The following is a 17,942-nucleotide window of genomic DNA, read 5'->3' as shown; positions in this document are numbered from 1 at the left end:
CAGATTGTTTCAGCCCATATAATGATCACCTTAATTTAATTGAAAACATACCTCGTGGTTTGTTACTTGCTTTAGGCAACTTAAGTCCTTCTGGGACTTTCATATATATGTCAGTATCTAATTCTCTATATAGATACGCGGTGATGACATCCATAAGTCGCATGTCAAGTTTTTCTGAAACCACCAAACTTATTAAGTAACGGAACGTAATTTCGTCCATTACAGGAGAGTATGTATCTTCATAATCAATTCCAGGTCTTTGTGAAAAACCTTGTGCAACGAGTCGTGCTTTACATCTTGCAATCTCGTTTTTCTCATTGTGTTTCCTTGTGAATACCTATTTGTAACCCACGGGGTTTACACCAGACGGGGTTTGGACTACCGATCCAAAAACACTTCGCATTTCCAAGGAATTTAATTCTTCCTGGATTGCATCTTTCCACTTAGGCCAATCTTGTCTCTGTTTGCATTCTTCAACAGAGCGGGGCTCAATGTCATCGCTTAATATAATTTCAGTGGCTATTGCAAATGCAAACATGTCGTCGATGATTATTTCATTTCGATCCCACAATTCATTAGTACATGCATAATTTATGGGTATTTCTTTGCTTTTATGTACTTCTGTCTCTTCAGGGAGAGATGTCTCATCAAGGACATTTCTTTTTCTGGAAGTACAGAATTATGAATTGTGGATTCATCATTCATTTTCTTTTCCTAAATGATTTCATTTGGGTTCAATTGTGCCCTCATCTTTCTCTTTCGCGGGGCTGAATCTTTTGAACCTGGGGGTCTACCACGCTTCAGGCGTGCACTAGATGAATCATTCGCTACCACTTTATTTTGTCCAACAGGGACATCAATTCTTGCAGGTGCATTTGCAGCTGGTTTATGTTAATTTGTCACTTTCGAAGCATCATTAAATGCATCTGGCATTTGATTAGCAATACTTTAAAGATGAACGATCATTTTCACTTCATTTTCTCATTGAATGTTTCGCAGATCAAAATGAGACAAAGTGGGAACAACCCATGTCAGCTCTTGCCATTCTTCTGGAACGGCCTTCTCTCCCCTAACGACGAGAAGACTGTCCCATCAAAATGACAATCAGTAAAGTGAGCTGTAAACATATCACCTATCAAGGGTTCCAAATATCTAATAATAGATGGTGAATCAAAACCCACATAAATTCCCAGTCTGTGCTGAGGTCCCATTTTAGTGCATTGTGGCGATGCAACAGGCACATAAACAGCACAACCAAAAACTTGTAAATGTGAAATGTTTGGCTGATGCCCAAACATGAGTTGTATTGATGAGTATTGGTGGTTGGCTATGGGTCCCAGTCGAACCAATGATGCAGCATGTAAGATAGCATGTCCCCATGCAGAGACTGACAATTTTGTTTTCATGAGCAAAATGCGAGCTATTAATTGAAGTTGCTTGATAAATACCTCTGCTAAACCATTTTGAGTATGGACATGAGGAATAGGGTGTTCAACATCAATGCCCAATGCCATACAGTAATCATCAAAGGTTTGAGACGTAAACTCACCAGCGTTATCAAGTCGGATTAACTTAATAGGATCATTTGGGAACTGTGCTCGCAACTTAATTATTTAAGCAAGAAGTCTCGCAAAAGCTACATTTCGAGTAGACAACAGGCAAACATGTGACCATATGGTAGATGCATCAACCAAAACCATAAAATATCGAAATGGTCCGCAAGGTGGTTGAATAGGCCCACAGACATCCCCTTGAATTCTTTGCAAAAATGATGGGGATTCAGCATCAACCTTTAGTTGCAATGGTCTAGTTACCAACTTCCCTTGAGAACAAGCCTTACAAGGGATATCATTTGAGGTAGTATTGTGTTTGCTCAATAATGGATGTCCATTAGAGTTGGTAATGATCCTACGCATCATGGTGGATCCTGGATGACCCAGACGGTCATGCCAATATACACTCGATTGTCTTTATGTATGTATAATATACACTTGATAAACCTCGATTGTCTTTATGTATGTATGTATCAAGGTTGGTAACTACATATATTGCAATGGTCTAGTTGCAATATACACTCGATTGCAATGGTGGATCCTGGATCCTACGCATCAATTGTCTTTATGTATGTATAATATAATCCACTCGATAAACCATGCAACTTCTCCAATATACACTTCTGGGTATCATTAGAGGTAATGCATAAATATTCCACATTTTCTGCACTTTTTGTTTCAATGTGGTATCCATTTAGACGTATGTCTTTAAAACTCAACAAATTTCGAGTGGATTTAGTAGCGTACAACGCATTCTGTATGAACAATATTGTTCCATTTGGTAACATAATTTGGGCTTTTCCTGAGCCTTCAATTACATCTTATTGCCCTGATATTCTTGTTACCTTTACTTTTGCAAGTACCAAGTTCGAGAAATACTTTCGATCTCGAAGTATTGAATGCGTGGTTCCGCAGTCTGGAAGACAAAAATCTCCGCCATTGCTCTAGTTTTAAGAATAACCATAATTTTTATCCATGCTCTCTGAGTAAAGAAATTACAGTTAAAAAGTAGTTTATTCATACTAGAATACTACTTTTATTGAATTGAAAATGCAAGCATTAAACCACAAGTACAAGTAACATGAGTACATTAAACATAAATGATTCAATCGAACCCATAAACTTCATTTCCTCTTTCAGCAATGAAGTCTGAAACATCCAGGTGAGTTGTGTTCAATTGTCCTGATAAATTGGTCACTGGATCAGGTATATTAATCGGTTTAGCTTGGTCGAGGAAATTGGTCTCAACACCCTTCTCCTTGAGGGAGGTTTGATACAAATCCACCAGATGTTTTGCGGTACGACAGGTACGCGCCCAATGCCCATTGCCACCACACCTATGGCAAACTCTTTCAGGATTTCTAGAAGTGTTCATATGAGCTTTGCCTTTCTGGCGATTTGCATTCTTAAAGCTCGGGCCTGTATTATGCCTTGGAACCTGGACACCATGGTTCTTGCCTTTCCCATTCCATCGGCCTCACTTGTGGCCATGTCCTCGTTTGTAATTATTGCCATGAGAGGATGTGGTATTCCCTTCAAGGGAAGTAGCATTTACTTCTGGGAATGGTGCATATCCAGTAGGCCGGGACTGATGATTCTTCATCAGAAGCTCATTGTTTTGCTCGGCTACAAGAAGTACAGATATCAGCTGGTTGTACTCAGTAAAGCCTCTTTCTCTATACTGCTGCTGCAGGAGCACGTTGGAGGCATGAAATGTGCTAAAAGTCTTTTCCAGCATATCTTCCTCAGTTATTGTTTCTTCATAGAGCTTCAACTGGGAACTAATTTTGAACATTGCAGAATTGTATTCAGCCACCGTCTTGAAATCTTGGATCCTTAGGTAAGCCCACTCATAACGAGCCTTTGGAAGAATCACCGTTTTCTGGTGATTATATCTATTTTTCAATGCCTTCCAGAGGGTTAATGGATCTTCAACTGTGAGGTACTCGCTCTTCAGTCCCTCATCAAGGTGGCGACGGATAAAGATCATGGCCTTGGGCCGATCTTGAGAGGATGTACTGGTATCCTTCTTGATGGTGTCCCCAAGATTTCCTACCTCCAGATAGATCTTGGCATCCATTACCCATGTAAGGTAGTTCTTTCCAATAATATCCAGGGCAACAAAAACCAGCTTTGCCAAGTTCGTCATTTTCTTTTCTGAAAGAAAATTGAGGTGTGTAAGAACTTGCAATAATATGTATTATGGAGGAATATATTGTTAGAACTTCTGATTCTTACAAATTTAGATCTTCAAGCCAAAATGATAAGTAATCGAAACTTCAGGCTCGAGATTTACATGATTAATGAGAAGGGCGATTGTACCGCACCATTCTCATCTAAACAAATATAGGATGGACGATTATTCCGCACCACTTTAAACAGCAGGAAAATTTAAATATGCAGAGCAGGGTGGACGATTATACCACACCACCTAAAATTGTGATAAAATTTAAATATGCAGAGCAAGGTGAGTGATTATTCCACACCACCTAAAATTGCAATAAAATTAAATATGCAGGATAGGATGGGCGATGATACCGCACCATCTTTGATTGCATAAATAAACACTGGGTTAGTAGTCAATAGCTACACCAAACAAGAAATCAAAGATATAAGTAACTGTTATGTTAAGAACTAAAAGCAAGCATGGTGCAAACAGTTCTTCGCGAGGGTATATCTAACAGTTGAGGCAGAGGAAAAAGAAAAACAGTAAAATTCTTAGAGGAAACATTTTTTTTTTTTTTTCGGCGAAGAGAAATGAGAAAATGGTTAGAGACTTGTGCTGTAACGTGTTATATAAATAGGCAAAAGTTAAAGAAATAACCTTTGTTGAGGATAGGAGCGAGACTATTGTAAAATATTACACAAAAGATTGCAGCTTAGAGAGAAATAGGAGGATACTGGAAATATTCTAACTTTTCTTTATCTTTGCTAATATATCGTTGTTCTCATTGTTGAACACTCAATGCTCTATTTATAGAGCAACTACTTTGAAAACTTACAAAAACTTCACTATTTAGCATATGAATCTTTACTATATACATGTGGACAAACATACCCACTAGTTACAACATTAACTTTGTTCTTACACTTTATTTCAGGCTACTTGACATTTGATTTACACTTTTATTCTCATAGTTTTTGTACTTGCACCTTTTTTTCTCCATTTATCAATTGGCCCATATTATATTCATGAGATGAATTATGTGGGTTAGGAATCTATGTTCTAAATATAGTAATTATCCAGATTGAACAAGCTAAAGCTTGCCTGTACCCTATTTCTAAAGACTCAGTCAAACAATCTGGCATTGAGTTTAATCCCATAATTAGTATTTTCTGTTTATCCTCCAAAAGTGATGGAACTTTCTTCACGTGTCCTCCATATATACCAAACAATTCACCTTCTCCACTCATTGACCAATTTAATTTTGGACCTGTAACCTCAACTTTTGCCAACTACAAGAAAAGCTGAGAGGTGGTGGAAAAATATCCGAGAGTTCAATCTCGAAATTCCAAGCAATTTAGAGATTGAACTTTCATGATTTCTTGTTGAACGTTCATTACATCTTGTTGCAATCTTTCTTTTTGTCCCAGCTATTAAACCATCTTTTTCTGTTGATCGGAATATTTGGGACAAACGAGAAAAATGTCGTTCAGCGGAACCCAACAGAAATGCAAGGCTTGTGATAAGACCGTTCATTTCATTGACCACTTATCTGCTGATGGTATTGCCTACCATAAGACCTGCTTCAAATGCAGTCATTGCAATGGACAACTTTCGGTAGGTTTTGCATGCAATGCCAATTTACGTACTGCTTTCATTATTTTTTCAATTTAGCGGATAATATTCTTTTCCTATATTGTAGATTGTGACTAAACCCTTGATTATATATTATAAGATTGTTGAAATTTTGTTTGAACCTGTAGTTTATATATTCACAAGCTTATAACTGGTACAAGAAACACTAATAACTTGGAGGCTGAAAATAAAATTAGGGTGCATCTTCTGTGTGATTTAATGAATCATAGTACGAACGATGAAATCATAAATCTAATAGCATTTACAATCACAAGAGGCTAACAGATAAGTTGATCTTATTCACTTTTATACCTGAGGTCTCAAGTTTGGTTCACCCATTCCTTAATATCACATGTATAACAAAAAACAGAAGCAATTACAATCATCTTCTTGTATGAGATTTTGGCTTTTAATTTAGATTGGCTCTCTAAATATAGTTAGCCACGTAGTAGGTTAGATGCACCCAAATACGTATATACTAACATATTGAAAAAGCACCCATTTACATATATATATATATATATATATATATATTAACATACTTAAAGAAGTTGAGGACATTAACAAAGAAATAAACAAGAAATGGATGGAGGATGAAGTGGCTGTTTTTGTGCTTTTATAGATGAGTAGTTATTCATCCATGGATGGAGTTTTATACTGCAAGCCTCATTTTGAGCAACTCTTCAAGGAGACTGGAAGCTTTTCTAAGAAATTTCAGACGTGTAAGATCCCTTTTCCCATTGCAATTTTCTTGGTACACAAATCTTTAACTAATTTTTTTTTTTTATTGATTTTTTCAAGTTTTGATGAGCTAAAACTGTTTTGTTCAATCTTGTTTGATGCAGCTGGAAAGTCACAAAATGAACTGGTACACATCCTATTCCTAATACATTATATTTTGTATATGCTCAATGTTTTTTGTTTTTATTTTTATGTATGTGCGGTAAAACTTACACATTCCTTATATATGTAGACTAGGACCCCTAGCAAATTGTCCTCCATGTTCTCTGGGACCGTAGACAAATGTGCTGTCTGCACCAAAACTGTGTATCCACTAGAGAAGGTTTGAATCCTACATATCTCAATTCAAAATTTTGCACTTCAAATTAATATTATATATTATTTTACAAACTCACGAAAATAGTACAGGATAACAAACTGAGTGAATAATATTTCTACTATATCTTGATGCGACAATATTTTTTGTGGTTGGCTTGAGGTTTGGTAAATTCCAGGAATTTTTTTGTGACAGGTTACCATGGAGGGAGATTTTTACCACAAGTCATGCTTTAGGTGTAACCATGGGGGTTGCTTCCTCTCACCATCAAACTGTGCTGCTCTGGATGGCATTCTATACTGCAAGCACCACTTTGCCCAACTGTTCAAGGAGAAGGGCAGCTATAGCCACCTTACCAAGACTGCTTCACTAAAGAAAAATGGAGCTACATTGCCGGAACCAAAACCTGAGGAACCGCAACCAGAACCAGCAGAAGAAACAGAAGCAAAACCAGAAACAGAAGTAGCACAAGAGACGCAAGATTCAGCCCCACAAGAGCAATCATGAAAATGAACACCAGCCAATGACATGTTCCATTAAGCTTGTGGTTTTGGGATTTTTAAAAGCAGGTCCAGAGGGATTCGATAACTGTGCCATTTTCAATCTTTTTCATCAAATGCCAGCTGAAGGGAAACATATAGATTAAGCTTTTCTTTGTAGAAAAGAGCATTTGAATTAATGTCTAACGAAATTGTAAAGCATGTTCAATTGTGAATTTCAATACATTTAAACTGAATGAAACTTAATTCCGTCCGACAATGCAAACGGTAAATTGTATCATGCGTTGGAGTGAGTGATCAAAACTTGAAATAGACATGGTGGGTACATGTAGACCTGGCATTCGTGTCGTGTTCTCCGTGTTCATGTCGTTTTCGTGACATACTCGATATCTTAATGGGTCGTGTCGTGTAACACCCGTTAAAGTAAACAAATATTATGACCTGACCCAAAATCGACCTGTTAATATTACCAAGTAATATGACCCGACCCGTTACCCGTTAAAGAAAATATATTTTAAATGAAAATAAAAAAACATAATTTGACCCAACAAAAAATGGAAAACATATTACTAAATTAGTATATGCATACCACGTGGTCACATAAATATTACTTCAAAACATAAAAAAAACATTTATCTTTCAAGTATTACATGCTTCAAAATAAGAGCCTAATGAAAAAACATTAGTACATTACTACAAAATATCAAATGTTCAAGGATATGCAAAATGGAGGGATGTGCGTTTCAAGATTGAGGAATCTTGTTCGTTTTTTACAATATAAAACCCTTCAATTTTCATCAATCACCAAAGAAAATGATATTAGAACTTTGACTTGATATATTCTTTTCAAGAATTATATTGATGATGTTTTCATTAAGATTTTCCACATTAGCACTCTCTTCCACATAAACTAAGCATAAAAAACCAAACATTGTAAACCATTCAAATGTGTTTCGTATTTTTAAATTACTTGATATTTGTATTTATAATGTGTTTGGTATTTTTAAATTACTTGATATTTTTATTTTTACTGTGTTTTATAATTTTTTTTACTATTTGCCTATAGTATACTATGAAAATAAATAAATAAATAAAACTTAAAATTTTAAATTTATATAGAATAATAATACAATAATATATATTAATATACAATATACTTTACAATATGCTATTGAATTTTATAGTAAGTTTTTCTAGTAGTTTAAACAACATTAAAATCGTCAAAATAACTTTTTTCTTAATGTGTCGAAACGGGTTATCCACATGTCACCCTCGTGTAAACCTGTTAAGGACCCGTTATTAACGGATTCTTATCATGTGACCCAATAACGACACGATATATTAGTTACCATGTTGACCTGAAACCCATTATTTTCGTGTCATTTACGTGTCATGTTAACCGGTTGTGTAAGAAATTGTCAGGTTTACTTTAAAGTGAAGCAGTTTTTAGTGAAAATAATAATAATACCAAACTAGGCCTAACCATGCATCTTTGAACTGGATATTCAAAGGATAATGTAATAAAAATACAAGAAATGTTTGATTAAAGGGGCTTTTGGATCTAGTTCCAAAAACATAGGTAGTTTTTTGGACTGAGTTCAGTTATCCAATTACATATTTTGATATCAATTTTGCCCCTTCAGATAAAAATATTTAAATTCTTTAATTTTTTTATCATTTATTCAGTCTTTAAATTTTGAATATTTAAATACTCAAACTAAAATATTATCTAGTAACCACCTACTATTTATGAAGAAAACAAAACCGATATAATCTAGTAACTACCTACCTATTGTATAGGAAGAAAAATGCTTTATAACTACAAAGCAGATATAATCTACTTGCAAAACAAAAATAAACTACGTATTGTATTGGAAGAAAAATGCTAGGAACCTACATGGCAGAACATAGAAATATAAAATGATATAATATACCTTCATTAAAGGAACAAATTTGGAGGGAAGAACACAAAAATGTCACCCATGAAAAGAAGAGACAAAAAAGAGGAGGATTGATAGAGGGAATTGTTTGGAAGAAGGAAAAAAAGGAGGGATGAAACGGACTGGGGGTTGAGGTGATTATATGGCTATAACTAATCCTACAATTAGGGGATTAGTTAAACGACAAATAATCCCATAATTAAGAAATTTTGTGTATTTACAACAATTTATAAGCCTAAGGGGTAAATATGGTACAAATCATAAATAAGCATACGTGGAATCTCAATTATTGGACCCATTTCAATGAAGTGGACTAATTCTACTAATGGCTCACAAAATTGGATCTATATCAAGTTATCCCTTGATTAAATTTGAAAAAAAAAAGATTCTACATATATAAAGCCAGGAGCAAACAAGGTGAAAGATTCATAATTCCAAAATTATCCCTCCTTAATTAAGATTTTAAAACAATCAATATTATTGTGAAAAAGAATTCACTAACAGAATAAAACTACTCATAGTGGACAATTTTTTCCCTTTAGTTTTTTAAAATAAAAATATTTAAAACAAAGATAAAATTACAAAGATTGCCACTGGCTCGTGGCAAGAGGTTAGCCTTCACATAAGATTGACATATTGATTAGAGCTTGCTCTTACCTTCATATTTAATTATATAAGATTTGACATCTTATTTAAAGATAGTCTAAGAGCATCTCCAAATGAAATGTCAAATTTTAAACATAAAATTTGAATTTGACAGCCTATATGGTATTTTGACATTTTTCAAAATTTTACCCTTCATCCGATATGTCAAATTAAATATTATTTTATTACACTATTTTCTTTTCATTTTATTTTATTGAACTATTATTTTATGCCCCTTCTTTCTAGACTTATCCTTTTCTGCAATTTCTACAGATTTGATAAAAAAAAAAAATTATGCAATTTCGATTCCCATTGTTTCTGCCATGGTCTCAACGCTAGAAACCTTTGTCCTCCCCAGCGCTTCCGGTAACCTCGTCTCATCCGTCGGTGCCACCCACTTCTCCTCCAACCTTTCTCTGTCAACCCTGCCCCAAAATCCTTATCGTGGAAGCCATGGCAGCACTTCTCCGTCGTCGTCAGACTTTTCCGTCATGGAATTCATGGCAATACAGAAGCCCAAATTTCCCCAAATAATTTCAACCTCCTTCGTAATTTTTCTTCTGGGTGAAATTTCCTTCAGCTAAATTTCCCCAAATAGTTTCGCAGTCAAATTATCAAATCATGCAATGATTTTCTTTGGGTAAATTGGGTATGAGGGAAGCCGCTAATCTTCTCCGTGCATGTTGGGGTCCCAAAATTCGGAGACTTTGAGATGGGATTTTGGTGGGAAAAGGGTAGTGTGCTGTGAAGAGAGAGAGCAGAAGGTAGTGTGCTGCGGAGAGAGAGAGAGAGCACAGAGAGAGTTCCATATCTAATAAAAAAATATTTGACACTGCTGTCAAATTTGACAGCAAGGGAGAAAGCTGCCATTCCATTTCATGCCACATTAGATTTGGCTTTTTGGTGGGAAATCATTGTTGCTGCCTTTTATAACTGTTAATGATGAGATGCCAAATTGTCCAAATCAACATTAACAATCATAAAAGGCAGCAACAATGATTTCAAACCGACAAGCCAAATCTGATGTGGTATGACATGGAATGACAGCTCTCCCCCTTTGACAGCAGTGTCAAATATTTTTTTATTAATTTTTTTATTAGATCTAAAACTCGCTTTGCGCTCTCTCTCTACAGCACACTACAATCTGCTCTATTTCTCTTCGCAGCACACTACCTTTTTCCCACCAAAATCCCATCTCAAAGTCTCCGAATTTGGGACCCCAACATGCACGGAGAAGGTTAGTGGCTTCCCTCATACCCAATTTACCCAAAGAAAATCATCGCATGATTTGATAATTTAACTGCGAAACTATTTGGGGAAATATGGTTGAAGGAAATTTCACCCAGAAGAAAAATTACGAAGGTGGTTGAAATTATTTTAGGAAATTTGGGCCTCTGTACTGCCATGAATTCTATGACAGAAATGTCCAACGACGACGGAGGAGTGTTGCAATGGCTTCCATGATAAAGATAGGAGGACTTTGGGGCGAGGTTGACAAAGAAAGGTTGGAGGGGAAATGGGTGGCACTGACGGATGAGACGAGGTTACCAGAAGCGTTGGGGAGGATAAAGGTTTCTGGTGTTGAGACCATGGCAGAAGCAATGGGAATCGAAATTGCAAATTTTTTTTTTTTTTTTTTATCAAATCTGCAGAAATTGCAGAAAATGAAAAGTTTAGAAAGAAGGGGCATAAAATAATAGTTTAATAAAATAAAATAAAAAGAAAATAGTATAATAAAATAATATTTAATTTGACATATGAGATGAAGAGTAAAGTTTTGAAAAATATCAAAATACTGTCAAATTCAAATTTAAAATTTGACATCTCCTATGCTTAAGCAGGCAAGTCCCTAGTACTCATGCCAATTTTCAAAGATTCGGATAAACGCCACGTCGTGCTCTCCGGCGGATAATAGAACTTGTTCGTTCATTCCCCAAAACCTCCAAAGCCTTTCACCCAGTAATCTTTACTATTATCTGAAACTGCATCCATTACCACACTCTAAATTCTGATGAGCTTGGCTGTTCCTTTCTCTCTCTAGAAATGGACGGTTTCTCTCTCTCCCTCACCACCAACACCACCCCTTTCTTTCTCACTCGCACTCGTCTTCTTCCTTCATTTTCTTCCACAACCCAAAATTTCCCTCCGAGGCACAAGAAATGGGTTGTTTTCGGTTCCAGGGAGGAGCCAAAGCTCGACCCTTTGGACCAAATGGAGCTCAAGTTCGGTCGCTTGATCGGCGAGGACCCCAAACTTACGATTGCCAAGGTATCTATGTGTTGTGTTTGCACAACAAACAGTTGTTTGATAAAATTTGCATACGAACTTGTTAGAATTGGTAGATAAACCTTTTAGTTTCTCTAAGATGTTATTGTTTTTAAATTGTAGATTTTGGGTAGAAAAAGTAAACCCAGAAGCTAGTTATATGGTAATTTAGAAGATTTCTCTGTGTATATGTATATGTGTCTGTGTGTGTGTGTGTGTGTGTGTGAGAGAGAGAGAGAGAGAGAGAGAGAGAGAGACTGTGTGTGTGTTTATGTATGAATTGTTATGGCATGGTGGTTCTATTGGATTCTTTTTTTTATTTTTTATTTTTTTTGAGAATGTTATTATTCTGTATTGCAGATTTTGGGAAGAAAAGCAAACCCAGAAGCTAGTTATATGGATATTGAGAAAAGTTTTTACAAGAACAAGGGTAAAATTGTAGAGATAAAGGAAGTACCTTTTGATGGGGCCAAGGAAGTTCAAACCAGCCAAGAAAAGGAGGTACCTTTAGATGGGCCTAAGGAAGTTCAGTCATCTAGGTCATTGGATGGTGTGAACTTGGTCCGACCGGTACCAAAGAAAGGAGTCAAATTTGAAGTGGATGATAAGCCAAGAGTGTCGCTGAATAAGAACCTGAGACGCCCAGTTTCCAAGCCCGTGGAACCTACTAAACGTAGTGTTCCTAATGTTATTTTGAGAAAGCCGACTTTGTTTAATGAGGATGACATTGAAGATATGCCTTCAAGGTTGCAAATTAAACCGAATTTGTCCTTGAAGATGAGGATTAAGCAACCAAAGGAGAAGTTTAGTGATATGACATTGTTGAGAAAACCGCAACCAGTGAGTGTTGATGAAAGTAGCGAAAATAAACAAGAGCAATCTAGTGATGCGGATAAGAATGTCATTGGTGATGCAGAAATGGAGAAGTGGAGAGAAGAAAATGATAAAGTTAGCGGTTTTACTTTATTAGAAAAACCCAAAGCAACTGGCGTCATAACAAAGAGTGAAGATGATAATGAGCAATCTGAGAATGGCGAATCTAGTATCGTTGATACTGTTGAAGATAATGATAGCTCCAAGGATTTGTCTGAATTTACTGCAACTAGCACAACAAGAAACAGTCTTGAAGAATCCAAAGATGGTCCTGGTCAAAAGGATGACACCCTTATAGGTACTACTCTATGTTGCTTTATAGAATTTCTTCAGCTAGGATTGTCAAATTAATATTGTGCTCGAAATTTTAAGGATTGCAGCCATATGAGCAGAGCACTATGGAGTCCAGTGAGGAGGTATCTGATTCGAGTGAACTGTCTGATACAAGCTTACCTGTTTCTAATGTTGACTTGACGATGGACACTGCATTACAAGGAAAACCGAAAAGGTAAATGAAAGGAGTTTCAAATGTTTATGTCTCAACTCTAAGTTTATATTTGGCCTGATTAGCAGGTTGTTTTCTTATAGATTAAACAAACCTGTTAACGATGAAGAGAGCATTTTTGTTGGCTCTGAAAATATGCGAGAATCACTAATTGAGGTCAGTGCTTTTTTCACATTTAACTCGGATTTTTCCTTAACTTGAATTTTTTTCTGTTACAAAAAATTCATATTCTATAAATCTATAGGGTCATGAAGATGCTGATTGGGTTATGGCTGAAAATATGGTTAAAAATGGAGACAGGGGAGATGTAGAACTGATAAGTGCTAGCACCAGGGGTTTTGTTGTAAGTACACTTTGGACAGCCATTTCATAGGCTCCTATTTGTTCTGTACTGTTTTTTATTAACCATATTTACTTTCCATCTGACCTTTCTGAGTTTGAGTTTACCTTTACGACAGGTATCTTTCCGCTCTTTAATTGGATTTCTGCCATACCGTAATCTTGCTTCCAAGTGGAAGTTCTTAGCTTTTGAGTCATGGTTGAGACAGAAGGGCTTAGACCCGTCATTGTACAGGCGAAATCTAGGAATTATTGGAAGTTACGATATGGTGGAATCAAATACTCTTCCTAATCCAAGCCTAGAAGATCCTGATACAGATACAAAAAGTGAGGAAGTAGTTTCGCCAGATATGAAATTGGAAGACCTTCTTACGATTTATGACCAAGAGAAAATCAAATTCTTATCATCATTTGTTGGCCAGGTTTGAAGAAAGTGACCTGAATTAGAACATTACTGCTGCATTTGGAAACTTCATTGTCATCATTTATTCCTTTAAATTAATTTTTGGAAACTTAATTTTGTAGAAAATCAGAGTACAAGTGGTGTTGGCCAACAGAAAGTTTGGGAAGCTGGTATTTTCAGTGAGGCCAAAAGAGAAGGAAGAGTCGGTTGAGAGAAAAAGAAGTCTCATGGTGAGAAGGCCACTTTCATTTGTGATGTATCTTGAATGCTGTTTGTCTTTCCTTTACTCTTTTAGTATTCTTTTTAAGCTACAGTATTTGGTAACAACTATTTCCATTTCTGTATTTAAGAGATCATCATGTTCAACATTTTCCGAAGAGTCGAAGACTAAACCAATTTTTTTATTGTTAAGAGTGGTGGAAAAGTGTTTGTGTGTGTGTGTGTGTGTGTGGGTATAAACTTCCTGAAGCTGATTGTGAGAAATCAGTTTTTTATATTTTGTTTTTAGTATGTAAGGACTACATTTCTGGTTGGAACCTGGGAAAGGGAATTGGTCTCTGGAAATTAATTAATATGATTTCTGGTATATGCTATATGTGTAAGTTGATTAAAATGATTTCTGGTTGGAACTTGAGCAAGAACATATCCTTTACTCCCAAAATTGGAAATTATTAGTTCATCCAAATATATTTGTACGTTGGTCTGAAAAATCTCTTTTACGTAGGTGATTCTTATATAACTGAGAAGCAATCTTGTCACTAATATATTAAATGTCTGAAGGCCATGTTCTCTCGAAAGCTTATTGTACAATTCCGAGTATGAACTATGTTGTTTTAATCTCTTATGGTAATTCTTATGGCAGGCAAAACTTCAAGTTGGAGATGTCGTGAAATGCTGCATCAAGAAAATTACTTATTTTGGTGTTTTTGTTGAGGTAACTGAAAGGTTTTCCGCTCATTGTCTCTGGAAGTGGAAAAATACTTTACTCGGTTGTTGTGATATCACAGTTTTTGTTCCACTATGAGATTTTTTTTTATGTATAAGTTATTCAAAATAATCTGTTGATGGATTGCCTTGCTACCATCTGGCTTTGGCACAATTCTTTGTGCTATATTTCATTAGTTTAAGGGTCCTGAAAATGGAGCCAAGACTGAGATACCTAGTTTTTCTCACAAAAATGAACCTAGTTAAAATTATGTAGGTTGAAGGAGTGCCTGCATTAATCCATCAGACAGAAATATCTTGGGACGCTACTGTGGATCCCTCTTCTTACTTCAAAGTTGGCCAGGTAATTTGGTCAATGATCAAACTGTAGGATACTATTTCAAATTCAGTCTATTCCACTGAAGTTTGTGATTTGTACTTAGTTCGTTACCAACTTTTAGAGTTTCGGTGTTTCTTACTGTTTTGCTACTTTCTCTATGCATCTTGTTTATCACATAAAGAAACTCTTTCTGATCTCAGATTATGGAGGCAAAAGTTTACCAACTGGATTTTGCACTTGAACGTATCTTCTTGTCATTAAAGGAGATATTGGTAATGTATATCTTATGGATTTTGTAAGCACACATATCTAATTTTGATTGATGAGATATTCAATTACTAAGAAAGATTCATTCGTGTTTTTTGCAGCCAGATCCATTGATGGAAACCTTGGAGTCTGTGGTTGGTGATCGTGATAGTTTAGATGGGAGATTAGAAGCAGCACAAGCAGATACTGAGGTTTATTTATTTTTGTTCACATGTTGAGTGGGATATATTAGTCTAGTTACATCATCATACTTGTGGACAGCATAGCGCATACTTGTAATGTTTATATGCTAACGCCAGCTTTAGTTAAGAATAAGAGAAATCAAATGCTTTTTCCGAAACTAAAAATCAAAAATAAAAAATAAATGCATAAACCATAAAGCAGTTAACAGATTTTGTTTAGAGTGGAAGACATTTGGGAATTTTGTTGTTGCAAGGATTTAAATCAGCAAGAACAGATTTTGTTTAGAATCATGCCATGACATGAACAAGAAAGTAGCATGTTTTATGTATTTTTTCCTTTTTGGTATAGAATGTGATTTATGGTGATAATTTAATTTGCTATTGTACTTAATCTATATGTGATCATGCATGAATCTAATTTCACTTGTCATATGTTTATCTCTTTGATGAAAAAAAAATAGAAGATGTAACCTCAATGATACTATTATACGTATGTAAACTATCTGGTAACTTCATGAGCTGACTCTATATATGATGTTTCTATTGCATATCAACACGTTATCTGATTCAATAGTTTTGACAGTGGGCTGCTGTCGACTGTCTTATCAAAGAGCTGCAACAAACCGAACGAATCCAGTCTGTCTCAAAAGGTCGCTATTTCTTGAGCCCAGGGTTAGCTCCAACATTTCAGGTACGAACACCTAACATTTCTTGATCAAGGTTAAGGTTGATAGAAAGCAGGGTACGATTATGTACTTTAAATTGCACTGTCATGTAATTTGCTTGATCAAGGTTAATCACCAAACTTTTAGATTTATGACTATTGGTTATGAATTTGTTGCTGTGTCTAGTAATCTAAATTTGTATGTGGGAACGTATTTAGGGATTTTATAATTTTACAGAATAAAAACGTACCTTGTTTCTCATTTGAAAGACTGTAAGGTAACATGACTATGGTGCATGGTTGATGAGTTTGTTCAACAGACTGCACAAATGCTTAACAATGTGTTGTAACCAATACATTAATTGTTCAAGGAATCTGATTCGGTTGGGAGTCTATCCCTTTCTAATGCTTTTTGTGTTGTATTAGTATGCTGGAAAATGTCTCTTCTTTGACCTGGACTTCTTAGCGTCATGTTTTTGCTAGAAAAACTAGTTCAGCTTATATTTGTCTAAATCTGTGTCCACTTCTTCAAAATAGTTTACTTATCTTGCCGAACTCAAATATCTGCTTTGGATCTATCTTTTCAATGCAGGTTTATATGGCATCCATGTTTGAGAATCAGTACAAGTTACTTGCTCGATCGGAAAATAAAGTACAAGAGGTGAGTTGTGGAAACCACAGCAGTTTTGCCTTCAAGGCTTCAGTTACTATTTTCCTTTTTTATTCCTTAAAAAAAAAAAGAAAAAAACAATGCTTATCTCAATCTAATTATCTTGCTTTTAAGGCATTAGAAGTGCTTATTAAAAAGCAAGCATTTTAGTGACTTTAGAGCAAAGAATCAATTATCGATTGCATTACTCTTTTTTTTCAGGTAATAGTTCAAACTTCACTGGACAAAGAAGAGATGAAATCTGTGATTCTAACATGTACAAGCAGGGTAGGCTAGTTCTGTTCTTATCCGAGTTGTAAGTGCTGCGAGTGCAGTTTCGTTCTTGATAGGCATCATTTGGAATTTTGTAAAGGTAGAAAAGGAAATTGTTTCCATGGCGGGGAGGATTGAAATTGTTTCTTCATTTTGTAGAGATGGGGATCTGTAAATCCTCCAAGCTATAATTTAGAGTTATTAGTTTATGAATGCAGAAAGCTCCTTTTCCTTTCTATTGTATCTCCTTTTTTATCTTTGGGGATCCAAATCCAAGTTTGGTACTAATTTAGGATTGGTTTGGTATTGTTGTGCTTGAAAAAAAAACTGTTTCTGCTGTACTATGAGAATAAGCAGCTGTGAAATAAAGCAGTAGAGTGTTTGGTAAACATTTTTGTAAAAGTGCTTTTGGAAGAAAAAAAAGCAGTATTATAGTGTTTGTTATACTTTTATGTAAAACAGTTGTGGCTCTGTGAAATGATTAAGAAGGGTATAATACTAGATATGTCATTAATTTAATTTTCTTAACAAATAAAGGTGAATTACTAATATACTTTATTTTTAAAAGAAAAATATTTATAACATCTTTGAGTGCAATTGCAATCTCATACATCTTTAAAACATTTCAATCTTATACATTTACTTACATTTTCATTACAATTTCATACTTCTGTTAAAAATTCTGTGAAGTTTACAGTTAACTGATGATGTGGCAATTAAATTTTTCACATAGATAAAAAAAAATTATAAGATAAATCAATATG

General features: G+C 35.3%; 3 protein-coding genes across 3 annotated transcripts; 2 read left to right on the top strand and 1 right to left on the bottom strand.

Moving 5' to 3' along the window:
- Positions 1-2,658: 2,658 nt before the first annotated feature.
- On the bottom strand, positions 2,659-3,702 carry LOC137710047 (uncharacterized). Its single transcript, XM_068449006.1, has 2 exons — positions 3,035-3,702; positions 2,659-2,890 (listed from the first exon to the last, which is right to left on the bottom strand). The coding sequence occupies exons 1-2, from the start codon at positions 3,700-3,702 to the stop codon at positions 2,659-2,661; spliced, it is 900 nt and encodes a 299-aa protein (XP_068305107.1).
- A 1,284-nt stretch (positions 3,703-4,986) lies between these two features.
- Positions 4,987-7,176, top strand: LOC137711538 (LIM domain-containing protein WLIM2b-like). The gene is made up of 5 exons (XM_068450785.1): positions 4,987-5,334; positions 5,975-6,074; positions 6,198-6,220; positions 6,326-6,415; positions 6,605-7,176. Exons 1-5 carry the CDS (start codon positions 5,200-5,202, stop codon positions 6,914-6,916), a joined length of 660 nt encoding a protein of 219 aa, XP_068306886.1. The 5' UTR covers positions 4,987-5,199; the 3' UTR covers positions 6,917-7,176.
- A 4,203-nt stretch (positions 7,177-11,379) lies between these two features.
- On the top strand, positions 11,380-17,545 carry LOC137710799 (uncharacterized). The gene is made up of 14 exons (XM_068449930.1): positions 11,380-11,762; positions 12,120-12,930; positions 13,005-13,140; positions 13,221-13,293; positions 13,382-13,480; positions 13,596-13,898; positions 14,002-14,109; positions 14,742-14,813; positions 15,081-15,167; positions 15,344-15,415; positions 15,512-15,601; positions 16,176-16,283; positions 16,849-16,917; positions 17,128-17,545. Exons 1-14 carry the CDS (start codon positions 11,538-11,540, stop codon positions 17,200-17,202), a joined length of 2,328 nt encoding a protein of 775 aa, XP_068306031.1. The 5' UTR covers positions 11,380-11,537; the 3' UTR covers positions 17,203-17,545.
- Positions 17,546-17,942: the final 397 nt, after the last annotated feature.

The sequence above is a fragment of the Pyrus communis genome, chromosome 12 (assembly GCF_963583255.1).
Source record: "Pyrus communis chromosome 12, drPyrComm1.1, whole genome shotgun sequence".
NCBI lineage: Eukaryota > Viridiplantae > Streptophyta > Magnoliopsida > Rosales > Rosaceae > Pyrus > Pyrus communis.
This window is presented reverse-complemented; position numbering and strand designations above follow the sequence as displayed.